At 67.8% G+C, this 13,321-nt stretch overlaps 1 protein-coding gene across 5 annotated transcripts in view; it reads right to left on the bottom strand.

Annotated features, from left to right (window-relative positions):
* PEMT (phosphatidylethanolamine N-methyltransferase) overlaps nucleotides 1-13,321 on the bottom strand; it is a 70,389-nt gene that overhangs the window by 44,928 nt on the left and 12,140 nt on the right. For all 5 annotated transcript variants that reach the window (XM_079797402.1, XM_079797401.1, XM_079797404.1 and 2 more), the window contains one exon: nucleotides 7,062-7,169. In XM_079797402.1, coding sequence (XP_079653528.1) covers nucleotides 7,062-7,154 — 93 coding nt within the window. In that variant the 5' untranslated portion in view covers nucleotides 7,155-7,169. The remainder of the gene's footprint in view (nucleotides 1-7,061; nucleotides 7,170-13,321) is intronic.

The raw sequence follows: 13,321 nt of genomic DNA, 5'->3' as shown, positions 1-13,321 counted from the left end.
TGACGCCCTCACTCGTGGATGGAGTAACCCGGGCCAGAGGGCACGCGCACCCAGGGGTTGGGTGGACCTCCCTCCCGGTACCTGGCTGGTTCCCTCGCTTCAGCTTGAAGCATCTGCAGGGCCAGTTTCCCTGCACCTGTGGGGATCCCCCAGTACTCCCCTAAACGAGCCCATGGATTGCTGGCTGGGCACCTGAAAACGGAAACTGAGGCAGCACGGCCAGTGCAGGTGTGGGCAGGGCAGGCTGGGCCCTGGGAGTGGAGGGGAAGGCCTCGCCTCGCCCACAGCGCCACCTACTGTCCTGCTGCCTGGCTCCTTGCAAAGCCTGCACCAGGAACTCAGACCACAGCCTGGGCCACAAGTGTCTGCAAGATCATGCTCACTCTGACTCAGACACCTGCCCCCGCCAGGCACGTCCTGGAGAGAAAGAGCTGCCTCCTCCCAATCTCACCCTCGGGGGCCTCATCGCCCTGGTCATCCCCCAGGGGAACGAGCCAGGCCGGAGGGCCTCCGGGCTGCTGCAGGACCCGCGAGGGCACTGGCTGAGGTTGGTTGGGGAGGCCAACTCATTAGCCACATGCCCTCGGGGAGCACATTGGGGGCTGCCGGCTGTGGACCCCCCTCAGAGAGGGGCCTGAGGGTGGCTGCAGGGGGGTCATGGGGCTGCACCCTGCCCCTGGGTCTCAGGGAGAAGAGTGAGCAGAGGCATGGGCTCAAGCAAGCAGGCGCGCTGGGGGCGAGGACAGCGTCGGCCAGGCTGGGCCCAGAGAACAGCCTCAGAAGCACCCTTAACGCCAAGGAACCCCACTTACACTGTCCTGGGGGTTTGCTAGAACCCCTGCACTCTCCCCGGGTCCCATGTGGAAGAGAAACAATAGGGTCACTGTCCGTAAACCCCAAATGTAGCCGAACGCCGCAACCAGCCTGGATGCCACGACAAGCAATTTGCCTGCGATGATAGTTAAGACACCAAACACTGGGGCTGGCTCGCATGTGACAGAGGGAGCTTCAGGGCACCACCAGGGCGCGGGGGGGAGGGGGGGTCAACGCCAGGGCACGGGGCCGCCACTCATCTCTGCTGAAGGCGTGAGGAGCGCCGGGTGCTTCAGCCCACGGCCCCCTCCCTCGGCATCAGGTGTGAGAGCGACCGCTACAGGGGAGCCTCATAAAGCAGTGATGGCGAACCTGTGACACGTGCGTCAGCACTGACACGCGTAGCCATTCTGATGACATGAGGCCACTGAGGCGGCCGCATGCCGAGGATGAAACATTTGCTGCTCCTGAGGATGAAACATTTGTGAAATAATGTTTTTTCCTCAAAGTGACACACTACCCGAGTTATGCTCAGTTTTTTGGCGAAGTTTGACACACCAAGCTCAAAAGGTTGCCCATCACTGTCATAAACACTGCCCACAGGCCCGCCAGGTGCTGTGTGTGAGCCCACGGGAAGCAGGGCCTGGCCCTCCAGCACAGAGCTGCGCACGCGGCTGGGGTCGGAGGGCCAGGAGTGGAGGGCACACGCTGCCTCACACACCACCAGGGCGACTGCGCCCCTCAGGACCTGGTAATGTCTGGAGCCCAACCTGTCAACGCCGGCGTGGCAGCCCTGACAGAGGTCGGGCTGGAGGGGTGGGAGCAGGATGGCAGCCTGGAAGAAGCAGCGCAGGAGTTCGGGGAGCCCTGGGGGAGAGGGTGGGTCACCCAGGGGTGCCGCAGAGGGGCCTCTCAGGCAGGCCAGAGCGTACACTTCCCCTAGACAAGGCGGCCTCTGAGCGGCACCGGGCGGGGACCGATGCCGCCCGTGTTCACGATGTGTGCCTGGGCGAGAGGGTGACGGTGGTGGCCCAGGTGCAGGCGGACCTGTGAGGGCCGATGTGGGGGGCGGACGAGGAGCGAACTGAGCCTGGAGCTCCGCACCTCTGCTGGAGGCTGAATGGCAGCAGCCAGGGAGCAGGAAAGCAGGGGGTGCAGGGAGGGCAGGGCAGCGATGCTGACGTTTCCCCGGAGAACGAAAGAAGGGAGAAAGCCTCCGTGGCCGAGCCACCCAGGGCTGAGGCCTTGGGAACAGGTGCTAACGTGGAGATGCTAACAGACTGGCTGCTGGGCGTGGGGGTGGGAGGAGGAGAGAGATGGGCTGGGTGCTGGCGGGCGGGTGGCAACACGTGGGCAGACAGCCCAGCTTCCATCCTGGGAACATCTCCACGAGCTGAGTCCCAGGGAAGCAGACTGTGGCCCTGAGCAGCAGAGGTCAGGGTCCAAGGTCAGACTCAGCCCTGGGCGGGCTTCGGCATCACTTCCAGCCGCACAGCCCGAGTCCCAGGCTCCCGCGGCCCCTCCACTGGAGTCCCCAGACGCATGCCTCCTTCAAGCCCTCGCCTCTCACTGCCCCGCGCAGCACACACCACACCCTCTACACCCAGTTTTTGTGGGGGTTTTTTACCCTCGCCTGAGAATATGATTTGAGAGAGAGAGGTGAAAGAAAATCATTGATCGGCTGCCTCCTGTCATCTAGGAATGGACCCTGACCATGAATCAAAACTGCAACCTTTTGGTGCACAGGACGGCGCTCCAATCTACTGAGCCACCCGGCCCGGGCTGCACCCACTCTTACCCCTCACCCTCGAGCAGTTCTGTGTCACCAGCTGGTATTCTACAGTTCAACTCAATCCTGACACCACCTACCCAGCTCACAGAACTCAGGAGACCAGATTATTCACTAGGTTGTCAGTTTATCACAAAGGATATTACAGAACATGAATCACAGCCAGACGGGAGACACACACAGGCCCAGGCCCAGGGAGGGCCAGAGCTTCCGCACTCTCTAGGGCGCCCCTCCCCGCTCTGCGCTCTCTGGGGGCGCCCCTCCCCCCTCTGCGCTCTCTGGGGGCGCCCCCGCCCCCCTCTGTGCTCTCTGGGGGCGCCTCCACCCCCCTCTGCGCTCTCTGGGTGCGCCCCCCACTCCACGCTCACCTACCCAGACACTCTCCAAAGACAGTCCTTTTGGGTTTGATTGAACTCCACACTTAGGAGACCCCGTGTATACTTCTTACTAATAAGTCACTCAGGTCCCCAAACCATGGTAAATCCAAGTGACCCTTCCTCAAATTGTGCCCAGAATCTAACTGCTTCTCCCAACGCCGCTGGTGCCACTCTGGTTCGCACCTCAGTTGCTGCAACAGCCTCCCTGCTCCACCTGCCCCTCATCTGCTCTCCCTGAAGCTCCCACATAAGCCTTGAAGACCCGAGTCGGGCCAGCTGCTCATCCCGCGGCTGCCAGCTCAGACCCACGCCGCCCCTGGTCTGCTGCCGCTGTCCCCCGCTGTCCCCCATTGTCCCCCTGCTGGGATAATGCGGCTGTTCAGGACTCTCCCACTTGCTGATTCCTCTTCCCCAGATACCCGAGGGCTCCCTCCCTCAGAGGGTAGGTTCCTGCTCCAAGGTCACCCCTGCCAGTCCTCCCATCTCCCCCCTTTGCTGCTGTGAACCAGGCCTCAGGGCCAGGCCATGCGCTCCTGGGCTCAGGACAAAGCCTGAACGAGATGATGGAGGTCTCCGTGGCCTTTACTGTGACACTTACCTGAAACACGACATGACCCGCACTCAGCACAGGCACACCGTCCGCCAGGTGCTGGGCTGGGCAGAGTCCCTGCCACCCAGGGGTTCACAGTGCCCTCTCTGTGCTCAGGGTTGGGATTCCGTGCCCCCACCCCCAGAGCTGGTCCGCCCACCCAGACCCGTGGCTCCTGCCCGCCCACCCAGACCTCTCGCACCGTGACACACGGCACCGTGTGGCTTCAGAATGACCTCCCAGCACGCGCTGTGGGAAGGGCCGGCAGGAAAGACCTGGAGGGGCCTGTGCGTGACGCCGTGTCCTCAGAGCGCTGGGGACTGGGCAGGCCAAGCCCCGAGTGCTGGGAGAACCAGCATGACTACTGGTCAAAGACAGGCTTGCGGGAAAGGCTGGCGGCAGAAAGACCACGATGTCCACGCCCGGGAGCCACAGCCGTTGCGCACCCGGCTAGCTTCCTGTGCTGCTAACATACCCACAGGCGGGTGGCTCATGGCACAGGAACTCTCTCCCGGATCTGACGCCAGAGCCCGCAGTCGGCGGCAGGCCCAGGGAGAGCCCACCCCTTGCCTCCCCCAGCGCTGAGGGCGCTGGCCGCACCCCTGCTCTTCAAGGCCAGCACTGCACTGCCCTGTCTCCGCTCACCGGCTACACCTCACTGCAGGTAGGACCACCCCAAAGTCCAGGACTCTGCCATCTCAAGAACCTCCACTCAGTCACACCCACAGAGCACCCCACCTTTCTGACACACAGAACCATCCCAGGGTCCCAGGTGAGGCTGGACAGCTGGGGGCCTCGGTCAGCGCGCACCCCGCCCACCCTCCCTATCTGCTGCCACAGAGCTGGAGAGTGAGGTGGGGAGGCGAGGGAGCGCAGGGAGCAGAGGGAGGGGCCTGGGGCGCCGCAGGCACTGCCCACTGGCGACAGCTCCAGTGGGGGAGCCCAGCAGGTCAGGGCCAGGGCAGGCCGATGGGGAGGCGCCCCCAGGAGGCCTACAGCAAGCTCTGGCCCTCTGGCCCTCAGAGCTCCCTCCCCTCAACTGCCCACCCCCTGGGGCAGCGACCCTCAGGCAGGCCCAGCGTGTGCAGGACAGAGGAACAGGGCATTCCCCACGCAGCCTCTTCAAGGTGAGCAGCCGCGCCCCACCCCGGTGTCCCCGATGACAAAGGACTGACTCATAAACCAGAGGAGGAACATGTCCTGCTCTGCCCCTGCGACCGGGTGGCCACCTGAAATGAAAACAGTCGGGAACAGGGTGTCGCTAACACTGAGCTACACTCGAGGGAGACACAGCGGCTTGGGCTCTGCGTCAGCAAACCCAGCCCCAGCCCCGGGACCCCGCAGCCCAGGGACCCCGCAGCCCAGGGACCCCGCAACCCAGGGACCCCGCAGCCCCGGGAGCCCGCAGCCCAGGGACCCCGCAGCCCCGGGACCCGCAGCCCCGGGACCCCGCAGCCCAGGGACCCCGCAACCCAGGGACCCCGCAACCCAGGGACCCCGCAGCCCAGGGACCCCGCAGCCCCGGGACCCCGCAGCCCCGGGAGCCCGCAGCCCCGGGAGCCCGCAGCCCAGGGACCCCGCAGCCCAGGGACCCCGCAGCCCAGGGACCCCGCAGCCCAGGGACCCCGCAGCCCCGGGAGCCCGCAGCCCAGGGACCCCGCAACCCAGGGACCCCGCAGCCCAGGGACCCCGCAGCCCAGGGACCCCGCAGCCCAGGGACCCCGCGGCCCCAGGAGCCCGCAGCCCCGGGACCCCGCAGCCCAGGGACCCCGCAGCCCCGGGACCCCGCAGCCCCGGGACCCCGCAACCCAGGGACCCCGCAGCCCAGGGACCCCGCAACCCAGGGACCCCGCAGCCCCGGGACCCCGCAGCCCAGGGACCCCTCAGCCCAGGGACCCCGCAGCCCAGGGACCCCTCAGCCCAGGGACCCCGCAGCCCAGGGACCCCGCAGCCCCGGGACCCCGCAGCCCCGGGAGCCCGCAGCCCCGGGACCCCGCAGCCCCGGGAGCCCGCAGCCCAGGGACCCTGCAGCCCTGGGAGCCCGCAGCCCAGGGACCCCGCAGCCCAGGGACCCCGCAGCCCAGGGACCCCGCAGCCCAGGGACCCCGCAGCCCCGGGAGCCCGCAGCCCAGGGACCCCGCAACCCAGGGACCCCGCAGCCCAGGGACCCCGCAGCCCAGGGACCCCGCAGCCCAGGGACCCCGCGGCCCCGGGAGCCCGCAGCCCCGGGACCCCGCAGCCCAGGGACCCCGCAGCCCCGGGACCCCGCAGCCCCGGGACCCCGCAGCCCAGGGACCCCGCAGCCCAGGGACCCCGCAACCCAGGGACCCCGCAGCCCCGGGACCCCGCAGCCCAGGGACCCCGCAGCCCAGGGACCCCGCAGCCCAGGGACCCCTCAGCCCAGGGACCCCGCAGCCCAGGGACCCCGCAGCCCAGGGACCCCGCAGCCCCGGGACCCCGCAGCCCCGGGAGCCCGCAGCCCCGGGACCCCGCAGCCCCGGGAGCCCGCAGCCCAGGGACCCTGCAGCCCTGGGAGCCCGCAGCCCAGGGACCCCGCAGCCCAGGGACCCCGCAGCCCAGGGACCCCGCAGCCCAGGGACCCCGCAGCCCAGGGACCCCGCAGCCCCAGGACCCCGCAGCCCAGGGACCCTGCAGCCCTGGGAGCCCGCAGCCCAGGGACCCCGCAGCCCAGGGACCCCGCAGCCCAGGGACCCTGCAGCCCTGGGAGCCCGCAGCCCAGGGATCCCGCAGCCCAGTGACCCCGCAGCCCAGGGACCCCTCAGCCCAGGGACCCCGCAGCCCAGGGACCCCGCAGCCCAGGGACCCCGCAGCCCAGGGACCCCGCAGCCCAGGGACCCCGCAGCCCAGGGACCCCAGCGCAGCTCCCAGCCCCAAACGCTGCCCTTTTCCATCTCTCCGGGAATGGTGCCCTGGGAGAGCCTGACCCCAAGCTCCAAGCGCTGCCCCCACACCTTGGTCCAGGGAAAGGCTCTGGCAGGAGGGCTTCCCTCCAAGGCTGGGGCCACCTCCCACGCCACTGCCCAGCCCTCGCCCACCCTCCCCGTGACCCTGCCCCTCAGACGAGTGGCGCTGTCTCCCTCCTCACTCCTCAGAGGCTCATTCTTGCTACCCGGCTACCTCCAGCCAGTGGTATGCGAACCACTTTGCAGGAGCCTCATTTAGGAAAGCTAACCATGCGTGCGGAGCGCGTGTGAGATGCGGAGAGGGAAGAAACACAAAACCGAGTCGGTCCACTCCACCCACTGGAGGACCTCGTGACGCCACCAGGCAGAGTGGGCAGCGCCACGGGCAGCCTGCTGCCCAGCCTTTCCCAGCAGCCGCCCGGGGCCATCTGGCAATGCCAAGGCATGGTGGGATGCCCAAGGCGAGGGGCTTCCCTGGTCCACGCCCCCTAACTGGATGCCACCTCAATGGGAAGCGGGAAGACCGATTCCCACGGGCCCAGACCCAGGGCGGGCAGAGCGGTGCTTACCACATTCCAGAAGAGCGGGTTGAAAACGATGGCAAGGACGGCAGCCACAAAGCAGGGCTCCCAGGGGTCCACGTAGCCCAGCAGCCGGGTCATCACGCAGAGGTCTGCCTGCAGGGACAGAGCCGGCGTCAGCTGAGGCCCCCCGCCCGCCGCCCGCCGCCCCCACACAGGAGAAGCCACCCTCGGGGAACACACTGGGAGGCTCGGCACACCGAGTCCCACAGGTTGCTACAGGGCGATCTCATAAAACGAGATAAAGAGCCGAAACCCAGTCAGCTGTGCCGGACGTCGGGCTCCGGAGAGCCACAGGGGAGTGTGTGCAGGGTGCTGGGCCAGGGGGGGGAGTGACCCGCTGGGGCTGGGGCTGGGCCTGCAGAGGCCCAGAGCACCCGAGGGACCGAGGGGCCGCCATGGGCAGAGACAGATGCAGAGCCTCGCCGGCAGGCAGGTAAACGCACTCCACAACCCGATGTGCCTCTTCTCAACAGACTGAGTGACAGACAGTCCTGCGTGTCGATGAGGCCGAGCTGCAAAGGTGGGCTCCCACGTGGCCACAGAGACACTCGCACGCGCGAGCCCGTGCGTGCAAAGACCTTCCGGTCGCACACTTGCAGTGAAAATGTGTCCATCTACTGAAGAATGGGTAACACAATGTGGCCCATTCCCAACACAGCTCAGCTACAGAATTCAGCATAAACTAGACAGACATGTGTGTCAACGTGTGATATTCTGAAAGCATGTCCACTGGCCACGGCGAGCTGCACATTCCAGAGCAAACGCACCGCCTTCAGAACACAGCAGCCAGCCCGCGAGCGCCTGTGTGCTGCCTGCGGCCTGGCATGCCGCGGGGCCCAGCGGCCACGGAGCCCAGCGGCGGCGGCACCTGCAGCGGCAGCTCGGCCTCCACACGCCCTGCCGCTCGGTCACTCGGGGAGGGCCATCCCTGACAGTGGTGTCAGCAGCACCCCTGGCCCCCACCCCTAAATGCGGGTAGCTCTCCCCAGTGTGACAACCTAAAATGCCTCCAGACATGCCCAAATGCCGCCCAGGGACAGAACTGCCCACGGCTGAGATCCCCGTCTCTAGGCACAAGCTGGACACTTTCAACATGGTGTGTTTTTTAAAAATATTTTTTATTGATTTAAGAGAGGAAGGAAGAGGGAGAGGAAGCCTCAGAAACACCAATGATGAGAGAGAATCACTGATCAGCTGCCTCCTGCACTGCGCCTACTGGGGATTGAGTCCGCAACCTGGGCATGTGCCCTGACCAGGATCAAATTGTGATCTCCTGGTTCATGGGTCGAAGCTCAACCTCTGAGCCACACCTGTCAGGCAACATTGATTTCTTTCTAAAAAAAATGAGACACTGCCCTCGCCGGTTTGGCTCAGTGGATAGAGCGTCGGCCTGAGGACTGATGGGTTCCAGGTTCGATTCCGGTCAAGGGCATGTACCTTGGTTGTGGGCACATCCCCAGTAGGGGGTGTGCAGGAGGCAGCTGATCGATGATTCTCTCTCATCACTGATGTTTCTCTCTCTCCCTCTCCCTTCCTCTCTGAAATCAATAAAATATATTTAAAAATAAAAAAAGATGAGACACCTCCGACATTCTGAGTGTGAGTGTTCACCGAGCCCCGCGTCACTCGGTGCCTCCTTTTCCGTTTAGAAGGGGCGCTGGAGGCCCAGGGCACTGCACGTTCTGTGACTCACCACGTGCAATTCGAAACAAAAATACGAAACAAAAATACGTCTAAACTGTAAAAGAAGTCAACTGTAAAAGAAGTCGAAGTCCATCAGAGCTCTGATCTTTCCCATAATGTCTGTTTTCATGGTGCTTTTGTTTTGTTTTGTTGCTTGAGGATAGAGAACATTCTTTTAACTATTTGTCTCCAGAGTCTGGGGCCGGGGAGGAGAGGATGCCCACAGGCGGACCTGAAGGCAGCAGACTCTGCCCCGATTTTGTTTTCTTAGTCCTCAGCCAGGACTGCTTATTGCGTCTAGAGAGGGGGAGGGAGACAGAGAGGCCTGGGTGTGAGAGTGAAGCATACATCGGTTGCCTTCCCCTACACGCCCCGAGCGGGGGTCGAACCCATAACCTAGGTAGAGGCCTGACAGGAATTGAACCTGCGACCCGCTGTGTGCGGGCCTGAGGGGAGCCGGGCTGAGGGACATATACTTGCTCTGGGATCCGAAGCACCACACCCGGCCAGCCCGTGTGCCCAGCTCTGTGCCCGGCCGAGGAGAGAGGCTCCAGGGCCAGCCCGTGTGCCCAGCTCTGTGCCCGGCGGAGAGAGGCTCTAGGGCCAGCCGGTGTGCCCAGCTCTGCGCCCGGCCGAGGAGAGAGGCTCCAGGGCCAGCCGGTGTGCCCAGCTCTGTGCCCCGCCAAGGAGAGAGGCTCCAGGGCCAGCCGGTGTGCCCAGCTCTGCGCCCGGCCAAGGAGAGAGGCTCCAGGGCCAGCCGGTGTGCCCAGCTCTGCGCCCGGCCAAGGAGAGAGGCTCCAGGGCCAGCCGGTGTGCCCAGCTCTGTGCCCGGCGGAGAGAGGCTCCAGGGCCAGCCGGTGTGCCCAGCTCTGCGCCCGGCGGAGAGAGGCTCCAGGGCCAGCCGGTGTGCCCAGCTCTGCGCCCGGCCAAGGAGAGAGGCTCCAGGGCCAGCCGGTGTGCCCAGCTCTGTGCCCGGCGGAGAGAGGCTCCAGGGCCAGCCGGTGTGCCCAGCTCTGCGCCCGGCGGAGAGAGGCTCCAGGGCCAGCCGGTGTGCCCAGCTCTGTGCCCGGCGGAGAGAGGCTCCAGGGCCAGCCGGTGTGCCCAGCTCTGCGCCCGGCGGAGGAGAGAGGCTCCAGGGCCAGCCGGTGTGCCCAGCTCTGCGCCCGGCGGAGAGAGGCTGCAGGGCCAGCCGGTGTGCCCAGCTCTGTGCCCGGCGGAGAGAGGCTCCAGGGCCAGCCGGTGTGCCCAGCTCTGCGCCCGGCCGAGGAGAGAGGCTCCAGGGCCAGCCGGTGTGCCCAGCTCTGTGCCCGGCGGAGAGAGGCTCCAGGGCCAGCCGGTGTGCCCAGCTCTGCGCGCGGCCGAGGAGAGAGGCTCCAGGGCCAGCCGGTGTGCCCAGCTCTGTGCCCGGCGGAGAGAGGCTCCAGGGCCAGCCGGTGTGCCCAGCTCTGCGCCCGGCGGAGAGAGGCTCCAGGGCCAGCCGGTGTGCCCAGCTCTGTGCCCGGCGGAGAGAGGCTCCAGGGCCAGCCGGTGTGCCCAGCTCTGCGCCCGGCGGAGGAGAGAGGCTGCAGGGCCAGCCGGTGTGCCCAGCTCTGTGCCCGGCGGAGAGAGGCTCCAGGGCCAGCCGGTGTGCCCAGCTCTGCGCCCGGCCGAGGAGAGAGGCTCCAGGGCCAGCCGGTGTGCCCAGCTCTGTGCCCGGCGGAGAGAGGCTCCAGGGCCAGCCGGTGTGCCCAGCTCTGCGCGCGGCCGAGGAGAGAGGATCCAGGGCCAGCCGGTGTGCCCAGCTCTGTGCCCGGCGGAGAGAGGCTCCAGGGCCAGCCGGTGTGCCCAGCTCTGCGCCCGGCGGAGAGAGGCTCCAGGGCCAGCCGGTGTGCCCAGCTCTGTGCCCGGCGGAGAGAGGCTCCAGGGCCAGCCGGTGTGCCCAGCTCTGTGCCCGGCGGCGGAGAGAGGCTCCAGGGCCAGCCGGTGTGCCCAGCTCTGTGCCCGGCGGCGGAGAGAGGCTCCAGGGCCAGCCGGTGAGCCCAGCTCTGTGCCCGGCGGCGGAGAGAGGCTCCAGGGCCAGCCGGTGTGCCCAGCTCTGTGCCCGGCGGCGGAGAGAGGCTCCAGGGCCAGCCGGTGTGCCCAGCTCTGTGCCCGGCGGCGGAGAGAGGCTCCAGGGCCAGCCTGTGTGCCCAGCTCTGTGCCCGGCGGAGAGAGGCTCCAGGGCCAGCCGGTGTGCCCAGCTCTGCGCGCGGCCGAGGAGAGAGGCTCCAGGGCCAGCCGGTGTGCCCAGCTCTGTGCCCGGCGGAGAGAGGCTCCAGGGCCAGCCGGTGTGCCCAGCTCTGCGCCTGGCGGAGAGAGGCTCCAGGGCCAGCCGGTGTGCCCAGCTCTGTGCCCGGCGGAGAGAGGCTCCAGGGCCAGCCGGTGTGCCCAGCTCTGTGCCCGGCGGAGAGAGGCTCCAGGGCCAGCCGGTGTGCCCAGCTCTGCGCCCGGCGGAGGAGAGAGGCTCCAGGGCCAGCCGGTGTGCCCAGCTCTGCGCCCGGCCGAGGAGAGAGGCTCCAGGGCCAGCCGGTGTGCCCAGCTCTGCGCCCGGCCGAGGAGAGAGGCTCCAGGGCCAGCCGGTGTGCCCAGCTCTGTGCCCGGCGGAGAGAGGCTCCAGGGCCAGCCGGTGTGCCCAGCTCTGGGCGCGGCCGAGGAGAGAGGCTCCAGGGCCAGCCGGTGTGCCCAGCTCTGCGCGCGGCCGAGGAGAGAGGCTCCAGGGCCAGCCGGTGTGCCCAGCTCTGCGCCCGGCGGAGGAGAGAGGCTCCAGGGCCAGCCGGTGTGCCCAGCTCTGCGCCCGGCGGAGAGAGGCTGCAGGGCCAGCCGGTGTGCCCAGCTCTGTGCCCGGCGGAGAGAGGCTCCAGGGCCAGCCGGTGTGCCCAGCTCTGCGCGCGGCCGAGGAGAGAGGCTCCAGGGCCCGCCGGTGTGGCCAGCTCTGTGCCCGGCGGCGGAGAGAGGCTCCAGGGCCCGCCGGTGTGGCCAGCTCTGTGCCCGGCGGCGGAGAGAGGCTCCAGGGCCAGCCGGTGTGCCCAGCTCTGTGCCCGGCGGCGGAGAGAGGCTCCAGGGCCAGCCGGTGTGCCCAGCTCTGTGCCCGGCGGCGGAGAGAGGCTCCAGGGCCAGCCGGTGTGCCCAGCTCTGTGCCCGGCGGAGAGAGGCTCCAGGGCCAGCCGGTGTGCCCAGCTCTGCGCGCGGCCGAGGAGAGAGGCTCCAGGGCCAGCCGGTGTGCCCAGCTCTGTGCCCGGCCGAGGAGAGAGGCTGCAGGGCCAGCCGGTGTGCCCAGCTCTGTGCCCGGCCGAGGAGAGAGGCTGCAGGGCCAGCCGGTGTGCCCAGCTCTGTGCCCGGCCGAGGAGAGAGGCTCCAGGGCCAGCCGGTGTGCCCAGCTCTGTGCCCGGCCGAGGAGAGAGGCTCCAGGGCCAGCCGGTGTGCCCAGCTCTGTGCCCGGCGGAGAGAGGCTCCAGGGCCAGCCGGTGTGCCCAGCTCTGTGCCCGGCGGAGAGAGGCTCCAGGGCCAGCCGGTGTGCCCAGCTCTGCGTGCGGCCGAGGAGAGAGGCTCCAGGGCCAGCCGGTGTGCCCAGCTCTGTGCCCGGCGGAGAGAGGCTCCAGGGCCAGCCGGTGTGCCCAGCTCTGCGCGCGGCCGAGGAGAGAGGCTCCAGGGCCAGCCGGTGTGCCCAGCTCTGCGCCCGGTGGAGAGAGGCTCCAGGGCCAGGCAGCGGCCCCGCCCAGCTGGGAGAGTGCAGATGGAGCCCAGCCCTGGGGACGGAAGCGGAAGGAGGGAGCTGGGCCCACAGTGCAGGCGTCTAAGGGGGCGCCTATTCCGAGGGCATAGGGGACGCCCGGGTGATGGAGCTGGTGGTGGGAGCGTCACGTGCCGCCTCACCGGTGTGAACACACCACCGGGAAAGGAACGCAGCACTGGGACCTGGGAATGTCCCTATTTGCCGCCGGGGCCATTGGGGTAAATGTCCTCCCAAATGCTAGAGAAAGTTCTAAGGATTCAGTCCGTGTCGCTCACCAGACGCTAAGAAGGCCTGCTGGGGGGAGCGGGGAACCGGGACAAGCAGCCTGAGGCTGAGGCCAGGCCCCAGGTCCGTGAGCACGCGGCCACATCCCGCCCTGGGCGCCCGCAGCCCGCTCACCCACAGAGGCACCATGTGCCACCCGCTCTGCAGGCAAGGAAGCCAGAGGCCGGGAGAGCCTGCCTTCGCCCCCAGCCCCAGCCCCAGCCCCAGCGCCCCCCCACCCCCCGGCACAGCTGTGTCAGGGGGCTGCAGGGGCCGGTCTGGAAGGAAGAAGGAGCTGCTTTCATCGTCTGTGAGCGGAGGGAGGGCAGCTGCGGCACTGAGGCTGAAGCGGAGCAGCTGGCAGCCAGGCCTCCCGGGCAGGGATGGATTGCTCAAAGCGGACACTCGACCCCCTCTGCGTCCCTGTGCCCTGGGTCAGCCTGTCTCGGCGGGAGGAACGTGTCAGGTCCCGGCACCTCGGAGAGGGACAGGGGATTTGTGTTGCCTGGAGAAGGGCCTGCTCAGCGGGAAGGAATGAACAGCGGCT

This window comes from Cnephaeus nilssonii (genome assembly GCF_951640355.1).
Source record: "Cnephaeus nilssonii genome assembly, chromosome: 19".
NCBI lineage: Eukaryota > Metazoa > Chordata > Mammalia > Chiroptera > Vespertilionidae > Cnephaeus > Cnephaeus nilssonii.
Note: the sequence above shows the minus strand (reverse complement) of the source record. Positions and strands in the feature narration are given on the sequence as shown.